At 46.1% G+C, this 9,414-nt stretch overlaps 1 protein-coding gene across 3 annotated transcripts in view; it reads right to left on the minus strand.

Moving 5' to 3' along the window:
- Nucleotides 1-9,414, minus strand: part of DCP2 (decapping mRNA 2) — an 82,453-nt gene that overhangs the window by 41,499 nt on the left and 31,540 nt on the right. Inside the window, exon 1 of one of the 3 annotated variants that reach the window (XM_006755281.2) lies at nucleotides 279-509. The exons of the other annotated variants lie outside the window; for them this stretch is intronic. Within the exon in view, the coding sequence (XP_006755344.1) occupies nucleotides 279-331 (53 nt within the window). The 5' untranslated portion in view covers nucleotides 332-509. Of the gene's footprint in view, nucleotides 1-278; nucleotides 510-9,414 lie in introns of those variants that run through there. 3 annotated transcript variants of the gene reach the window in all.

The following is a 9,414-nucleotide window of genomic DNA, read 5'->3' on the forward strand; positions in this document are numbered from 1 at the left end:
GACCCAAGCTTGAGGAGCGCCCTCGCCCGAGGGCAAGCACAGTAACTGGGGAACTAAGAAAATGAGGACCTTCCGGGGCTCCGCCAAGAGGGGTGAGAACTAGAGAGGCTGAGGCCGTGGCGGAAAGAGAGGGGTGGTGTCGTCCGAAACGGGGGTCCCCAGGGAAAGGGTTCGACGCTGGGGCCGGCGGCGGGCGGGCGGAGGCCTCTGCGGGCCTCGAATCCGAGAAGACCAGTGAGAGGACGAAACGGGCTGGGAGGGCGCGGGCGCCGCGGTACCTGCAGAGATCGTCCAGGACGCTGCCGGGAATCTCCACCCGTTTCGTCTCCATGATGAGGACCCACCGCAGGAGCAGTGCATCCCGGCTCCGCGCGGCCGGGGACGAGGGTACGGCTCGGAGACTCCGGCTCGCCGGAAAGCGGGCAGCGCGGCGGCGCTTACAGGGACGAGAGGGGGGAAGGGGCGAAAGCCGCTCACTTCCGTCCGGTGCCTTTAGCCCAGGACCCCTGAGGCTGGGCCGAGGCGGGGGCGGAGCCCCTGGAGCCACGCCCCGGTCCTACTTGAACGACCCAATGGGAAGCTGGGGAGTCGGGAGCCTGAGCGCGTAAGCCAATGAGACGTTTGCTTATTGGTCCGTCGTCTCCAGTGGTCTTCAAGCTGCTCAATTGCTACTCAGAAAACCTACTTCCCGCCGCCTGGGACAGAGCCTCGGGTGGATACGCGCATGCGCGCCAAGCAGCTTTCGCACTACCAGGAAGTTGAGAGCTCAGGGCTTCCCCACAGGCCAGAGACTAACTGCGGGACTTGGGCGTGGTGTGCACGCCTTCCGCATTGCGCAGGCTGCTCTACCTGGGTCGGGCGGGCCCCGCAGGCGCGGTCAGCTCTGCGCGAGTGTGCATTCACGATTCCTCCTATCAGATACCCTGCATACACACTCTCCGCTGCCCCCACCAGCTTTGTGGTGGTTCACCTCCGTCCCTCTTCGGGCACCAAGCTCCGAAGGTGAAGACAAGGGCTTTATCCCAGTATCCGACACGTAGTGAACCTGAGCCCAGGAATCCGCATTCTACCTCTATACACAGCACTCCAATCTGCTAGTCTCCTCACTCATTCTTCATCTTGCTTAATTATTCATTCGTCATCTTGCTTAATTGACTCAAATTCATTTGAGATCCCACTCCCTCTTTTTACATCAGACCCACAGGCCCACATACACCTGCTAGGTCACTAGTTGAGTCAGTTCCACCATGTACTCTCCCATCCTTTCTGTTCATTTCTGTCCAAATGCCCACATGTACATCAGATTCGCATTTCTCCTCACGAGTGCAAGAGCTGCCTAGCCAAGCACCTCCGCCTCCATTCTTGGCCCTTACAACTGCCCAAGTTTTGTGTTTTTTCTTTGTTCAAATATAAAAAGGTTACCATCTATGATCAAGCCCAAACTGTTAACATCTATTCTAGAGTCCCACTGCCATTTATTTTACTCACCTGTTTTCCATATTTGTCTTTCTCCTAATTATTGGAGAATTTCTTAAGTTTATCTCCTACCCTCCTGTAGTGTTTTTACTTTTCTAGAGTCTCTTTTATCTTTCAGATCCCTGTTGTAGCATCATAGCCTTGCTTCATTGATTTCTTATCCCTATGAGGATATTAATAATATATTTTAAAAGTTTTCTTCTTCCTGAATAGTCTCATAATCCTCTCCGCTGGAATTTTGCTAATAATTGGATCTCCACCTATCATATTAGAAACTTTCTGGTGGTACTCAACTATAAAATAAGGTATACTTTATTTTCTTTTATTGCACTTTGCTTTATTGTGCTTCACAGGTGTTGCATTTTTTTTTTTTACAAATTGAAGACAAGACTATCCCCACCAGCAAAGAGATTATGCCTCACTTTATTACAATATTCACTTTATTGCAGTGGTCTGGAACCGAGCCCACAATAACTGTGAAGTATTCTTGTATTCATTCATACTTAAAAGTAGGGAACTAAAAACTGGGGTATGTACTATAAAAGGTGATCGGAAGCTCCCAGCATGTAGGTAGAACTAGTTTCCTGAGAGCTTCACTATAGGATGATCTGACTAGGCTGTTGGCTGGGAACACATGGCATCAGTATCTGTGGGTCATTATTTCCAGCTGGTCAAATGTCCTAAACAAAAAGTCCTTTCAGGTGTCAACGTAAGAAATGTCCAAGTCTATATACACTGAGTGGCCAGATTATTGTGACCACATCAGGTTATAATAATCTGGGCACTCACATTCAAATATATCCCACATTCAAATGCTGTTAAATCGCATTGTTTACCCATATCTTCAGAAAAAAATCTCTTCTACTGTCGTGGTAAACAACCTGCAGACCAGGCCAGCAGCGGGGGGGAAGTGAGGAGCAACCAGGCTGGGGTGGGGGGGCAGTTAGGGGCAGCCAGGCTGGCAGAGGGGGCTGCTAGGGGTGACCAGGCTGGCAGGGGGACCTCACAATCGGGCCTAAACAATCGGGCCCTAGGATCGGGCCTAAACCAGCAGTCAGATATCCCCCAAGGGGTCCTAGATTGGAGAGGGTGCAGGCTGGGCTGAGGGGACCTCCCCTTCCTGCACAAATTTCATGCACTGGGCCTCTAGTCTGTAGATAATTTCTATGACTTTATTTGAGCCAAACTGGGAACATAGCTGGGGAGGAAAATCTTAAATGTTCCTGAGAAAGGCAATTTTGCAGCTTATTTTACTACTATACATTAGAATGAGAGCCAGGAGCTATCACATCCGAAACAACCGAACAGACAACCAAACAGGCTGATTGGGGTGACCAGGCCGGCAGGGGGGTTAGTGAGAAAGGAGAATACGTAAAGAAGGTGCATAAAATCCATTGGTGGTAGTGATGGGGAAAATAAGACTTTTGGGGGGGCTAGCAATCTGAATCTCTGCCAGTAACTTAATGTACATTCTTGATAGCCTATAATTAAGTCACTGCCCCTTTCTCCACAATCTGGTCTGGCGGGACCTGTTTTCCTGATTGCTCCAGATTTGCAAGGGGGTCATAAGCAAAGAATGTAACAGCTTAGCTGCTGGGGAGGTCACTGGCACCACCCAGAGCAGGAATTTAGATACAATCTAACTTACCCATTCTAACTGATGCAGGAGAGGCTGTGGAAGCCCACCACAAAAGCCTGGTAGTTAGGAAACAGATAGGAAACAAAGAAAGCAAAGGGCATAAAGAGAAAGCTTCTCCATATTGGCTTATTCGGGATTTGGAAAACTGACCCCGAGTCACTGTACTAGTACATGTGAAACATCTGAAACTAAATGGGTTTATCCTGGACCTCTGAGTACTCCTGTGTATTTTTCGGTCGCCTGGTGAATTCTGTAACAGTAGACGTATAGCAGGGAAATCCCTAGGACTGGATGAAAGGCAAAATAGAGAAACACATACTCCTTTTACATTGATGGGTACAGGATAGTTAGTGATTAACATTTACGGCACAGAGATGGTATTTGGGGAACAAGAAAACAATGAGGGATTCTGTGGGTTTTGTGCTGTAGTGCCCTTGGTTGTGTCTTCGAGGGGTAGGAAAAGAAAATTACTCTGACATTTTAAAGGAATGTTATCCTAGATGCATAAGAACAATGGGCAAAGCTTGCTTAAGGTAAAGATTGACCTTTGCTAAGGAAGGTATAGACCTGGGAAGTGCTACAATCTGTCTAGTTAGGAATTTGTGATCAGACCGTCCTGCGTGGTTACTTGTGGTTACTGAGCATGTCAGGCCCGCCAGGAGGCCCCCTGAGCTTGTCAAGCTTATTACATACCCCTTTTTTGTTCACACAGGCCAACCTTGAAGTATTATGGGAGTCAAGTCGGGGAGCACGGGCTGGAATATCCCTTTGCTTTATTCAATCCTTCTTGGCACAGTACAAGTTTATTTGGGCCTAAGAAGTAGGCCCTAAGACAAGAATCTGAATACAAGTAGTTTATGTGAGAAGTGATCCTGGGAAAGGTTGGTAGCAGACAGGGAAGTGAGTCAAGGAAGGGAAGAAAGCCACTAAAAGGATTATTATTAGGGAAGTTAACACTGCTGGAGAACTTTGGAGGACAGTATAAAACACACCTGAGAGTTTTCCCACTCAAGGAGTGAGGACGATGGAGTTTTATATACTAACTTCCATCTGCTACTGATGGAGGGCTGCCCCGGGGTCCTGGACCCCAGCTTACCAGATGTGCAGCAAGGCAGGCTCTGGGTCCAGAAAAAGCCCTCAGGAAAAGAAAAGCAGATACTGGCAGTTGGACGTTCAGACAGCATGGTGTAATGCATGGGTGAGGTGAAGGTGAGCCTCTTCCGTAGTTCTGGTTTGCTGGGTGCACATTCTATCTGTCCTAACTGAAGCTCTTTCCTCTGTCTGGGAGGCACCTTAGAGGTTTTCTTAGTTGTCCACTTGGAGCTCTGAGTCTGGTTTTTAGTTCTCTAAACGATGGCAGTGAAACAACAGTGCAAAGCAAAGAGGTGTTTACCTCCAAGGGGCTAATGGTAAACAAACAAGCAGATTACCAGGCTCCCTGCTGAAGGCCCTGGAGGGAGTCTTCCTGCTTCCTATCTCTTTGTTCCAGCTCAGGGACAGTTATACAATTCCTTTTTGAGCTCTTAGGGGCCACAAGTCCTCAAACTGTCACATATTGCTAAACCAATCTCCCCGAGGAAGTCCCAGAGATGTGTAGGGGCCAGCATGGTCCAAGCTACTTTTCTGCCTCTCCCCAACCCCACCCCTGCTTCCTCACACACACATTTCTAGGAGCTGGGCCAGTGCACATAGAGCAGCCCTTACAGCAGTCCTCTGAGAAAGTATTCCAAAGAACCCAAGGCCTCACTCAAACCCAACTGTCCACAGGCCCCAGAAGAGAAAGGCAGAGAAACTGGAGTTTGGAGTTGAGGGAAAAGGAGATGCTAAGCTTAAATTATAATACTGACACGAGTTTTAAATAGTTGGGTTGATCAAAACCTTTGACAAGAAAAAAAAAATTAGAGATGTTCTAAATTAAAATGACAGCAGCCAGAGAGTGAGGAAAAAACAGAACAGGTAACCTGTTGTTGGCTGTGGACCAGCTCTGACCAAAAACTGCTCACATTCCTGTATATCTGCTGGGATTTTGGATTCTTTTCCAGGTGGCTATTTCCCCCATTATCCAAAAGAGAGAACAGCCAGGCACCACAGAACCCCAGGAACCTCTGCTTCTCATTTACACATAAACTTTCCTATCCAGCCCTAACCGGTTTGGCTCAGTGAGTAGAGCATCAGCCTGCGGACTGAAGGGTCCCAGGTTCGATTCCAGTCAAGGGCATGTACCTTGGTTGCAGGCACATCCCCAGTAGGGGGTGTGCAGGAGGCAGCTGATCGATGTTTCTCTCTCATCGATGTTTCTGACTCTCTATCCCTCTCCCTTCCTCTCTGTAAAAAAATCAATAAAATATAAAAAAACTTTCCTATCTGCTGTCCACAGCCAATCCAGAGGAGTGGACACTTCTTCCTTGTGGACTCTGCATCTATCCCAGAACTAGCCCCATTCACCTTCTCCCATCCTCTTTGTTTATAGCTAATGGAAATCTTTTCAGAATGGCTTACATCTTTCTCACCCTTATCTGATGTCTGAAAACACTTGCAAACTCTGGGACAATGGACATGTTGTCTTTCCTATCTAACCATGCTACTGGTAGACACCTTGGCCCAAGACTGGTCTTTTTTTGCTAACAATGGCCTAATACATCCTTCATTTTTAAAAAATAAAATATGCTTATTTATTGCTTTTAGAGAGAGGGAGAGGGAGAGGGAGAGGGAGAGGGAGAGGGAGAGGGAGAGGGAGAGGGAGAGGGAGAGGGAGAGGGAGAGGGAGAGGGAGAGGGAGAGGGAGAGGGAGAGGGAGAGGGAGAGGGAGGGGGAGGAGGGGAGGAAGGGAGGGAGGGAGGGAGAGAGAGAGAGAGACATGGATCAGCTGCCTCCTATACACCCTCTACTGGGGATCGAGCCTGGAACCCAGGCAAGTGCCCTGACCAGAATCAATCCTGCAAACCTTTGGTTCCTGGATGATGCTCAACCAACTGAGTCACCCATCCAGAGTAAATCCTTCCTTTTAAAAAAGACTTTCAGCCATGGAAGTTAAAGTATTTTGTTTATCACCTTTAGAATTCTAAAATATGCTGTTTCATGTGGTTAGTTTTCTATAACTATATGGGATAGGCAGATCAATTAATGAGGCTTATAAAAATTAAGTAGCTTATAAAGATTAAGTGATTAAATCACTGTGTGTAATGGAGCCAGGACTAGAATTCAGTTCTTCTAAACTCACAGCAGATATTTTGCTTTAGGGGTAATGACACAATAATAATTATTAATATCTACATAGCATATTATATTATAAAACTAGAGGCCTGTTGCACAAAGTGACTCGTGCAATAGGCCTTCCCTTCTCCTGGCTGCTGGCACAGGTTTTCCTCTGGCACCCGGGGCCCAGGCCTTCACTCCGGCCGGAGCTGCCTTCTGTCTTCAATCTTCCCTGCTCCGGCTCTCCTTCAGTCTTTCCTCCGCCGCTTGGAGCCTATGTATGCAAATTAACCACCATCTTTGCTGGTGGTTAATTTGCATATCATGCTGATTAGCCAATGGGAGGCATAGCGAAGGTATGGTCAATTACCATGTTTGTCTATTATTAGATAGGATTCTTTTCAAATATCAGAATTCTCACAATTGTTAAAGGAAGAAAACATAGGCCTAAAATAGCAGCACTGGCACTAAAAGCCCATGATACCAAATCTAGATTTAATAGCAGATCTAATTTCAGCTTCAACTTTTCCCAGAAATGTAATTTTAATCAATGGAATTTTCTGGTCAAGCATCAGTAAGGAAATCTGTCACATGGGCCCTCTCCAACCCCTATAGAAAGAAGAGGCAATCTGTGTGATTAAAACCCTTTCATTTTCTTCCCCCAAAGAAAAAATGTCAGGCCCTGAGAATAATCCTTCCTGTTGTTAATAGCTCCCTTGCCCCACCCTTCTTCCTATAAAATCCTTCCATTTTGTACAACCCCTCAGAGCACCGTTGTAGTTGCTAGTTGGCATGCTCTTCAATTTATGAATCACTTAATAAAGCTAATTAGATTATCAAATTTCCTCAGCTGAATTTTGTTTGTTTTTTCTAGCACAACAAACCAAGTTGTCATGGAATTCTAAAAATTTTTTAACATGCTAAATGGCCTCTCTCAGCCCAGCTGAACTCCTGACAGCTCTGGCTCTATTTCTCTGCAGGTCTTTCATCTTTGCCCTACTCCACCTATTACCTTTATCCTCAGGATGATGGGGAGTTGTTCCCAGTAGTTCAGACACCATATCCTGACCCGATGACATTCAATAAACAGAGAGAGAGAGAGAGAGCTGTCAGGTGTCAGTGTAGCTGATTAAACCGGCAAGCCAAAGATGAGAAAGCCTTAAGCCTTTAATCACTTATACAACCAATGTGACGGGCTGTCTGTCACTACTCCAGCCAATTCAGCAGAGACACGGTTGAATCATATATGAGCATTTATTCCAATAATGCCAGCAGTATGGGAGAGTAGCAGGTCATCCACAAAAATCTGCTCTTCACACCACCCTCCTCCCCATAAGCCAGTTGCTTATATTGGATAGAAGGACCAATATTACATGGGGAAGTCGGCAAAAGAATGGATATGCAAAATGGATATAATGGTTACAGTTTACAGGCAACATGGGCTGAGGGTTTGCAAAGGGCTGGGGCGGGGGGGGGGCGCGGTGGTGCAAAAAGCTGGGGTTTTGCAAAGGGCTGGCACCTCTATTTTCTGCAATAAGGTTGTTAATAGGCAGCCATGATAATAGCCAGCTCCCGGATGGGGTGGATGGGCTGAATTTCCAGGTGAGCCCCCAGGTCCCACTTGCAACTCCCAGCCAGATTAGAATGTGCTTTCTTTAATAAGAACAAAGCAATCATGGTTAACAGAACATGATTAATATTTCTTATAACTAATAGCCAGTCTCCAATATTCTATTTCTGCCCCTAAAAATGACCCAGTGACATTCAATAAAAAGAGAGAAAGAGCTGTCAGGTGTCAGGGTAGCTGATTAAACCGGCAAGCCAAAGATGAGAAAGCCTTAAGCTTTTAATCACTAAGGTGGTATGAACAAAAGGTTAAAACCAGACAAAGCAAACTCCCTCCATTTCCCCTGTGGAACAGGCCACCAGTCAAGGTTTCATTGAATGAACACAGATATACCTGCCGCTGGAGGTCATCTCACGGAACAAACGGCTCCAGCATTTTTATGGATCCGGGGAGGGAGAGCCCACGGACGAAAGGCCAGGAGTAGAAAAGTGCTCTTCCTCTGTAATAAGGGCTCAGCAGAGGAGCCTAAAGAAGACCTCAGCCAAAGGCCTCTGATAAAGAGACCTAGGATTAAAGGCCCTGGAGCTAGGAATGCAAATATATGAAGCATATGAGTCAGAGAGGCCCAAGTCCTTGACTGCAAAGCCCTTCAGAGAATGCAACGCACTGGCTGTGCACCAAGTCTGCTAAGAGAAAGCAGTTAATCCCCAGGAGGCATGCCAGGTAAAAGGTTTGTAATTGCCTACAGTTAGGCCCCACAGTCACACACAGGTGTTTAACCATGACCCAGACTTCTCCAGAACTATTGCTGTTAAGTGAACCCTGGAGCCTGTCTTACCTCTGAACTTACAGAAACCCATTCATTTCTTTGTGTTTCAACCAAAGATTTCTGTTACTCAGGCCCAAATCATTCCAACTGATATATCCACTAGCCACCCAGTGAACCTTAAGTAAACCTAAGATTCCTGTCTTTCTCACACATTACCATGTCCAATCCATCAGTGAGTCTTGTCCAGTCTACTTCTAAAACATATGTAAGATCTAAAACAAGCATGTCAAACTCGAGACCTGCGGGCCGCATGTGGCCCACAACGAATGTTTTTGCAGCCCAGCCAATGTAACAGTATGTAAGAAACGTTTTAATAAAAAACTTTGTAACTTAATTTTTACAATATCCTGCTATACATAATTATTAATAACGAACCACAACACTCGCTAATGACTGAGTACTATAATCATGTTGCATTCATTTCCCTTATGTGCCTTATGCACAGGCGCACCATTTCTCTCCACTAATACCAGCAGTAAATATTTTAGCAGCCGATGGCCATGTCATTAGTCTTGGACTGACTTGTTTGGTGTGCACAACAGGAAATATTTGGCTTTCGGAAAACAAGAAAAATAGGTTTATTTGTGTTACGTTTATTAATTTGTGCAGTTATTCAGTGTCCGGTAAGTTAATGTTCAAGAAAAAATAACAATTTTTATTAAAATGTTCTATTATTTTATGTTAATGATTACTCATTTATTTCAGCAT

Source organism: Myotis davidii, unplaced genomic scaffold, assembly GCF_000327345.1.
Source record: "Myotis davidii unplaced genomic scaffold, ASM32734v1 scaffold130, whole genome shotgun sequence".
NCBI lineage: Eukaryota > Metazoa > Chordata > Mammalia > Chiroptera > Vespertilionidae > Myotis > Myotis davidii.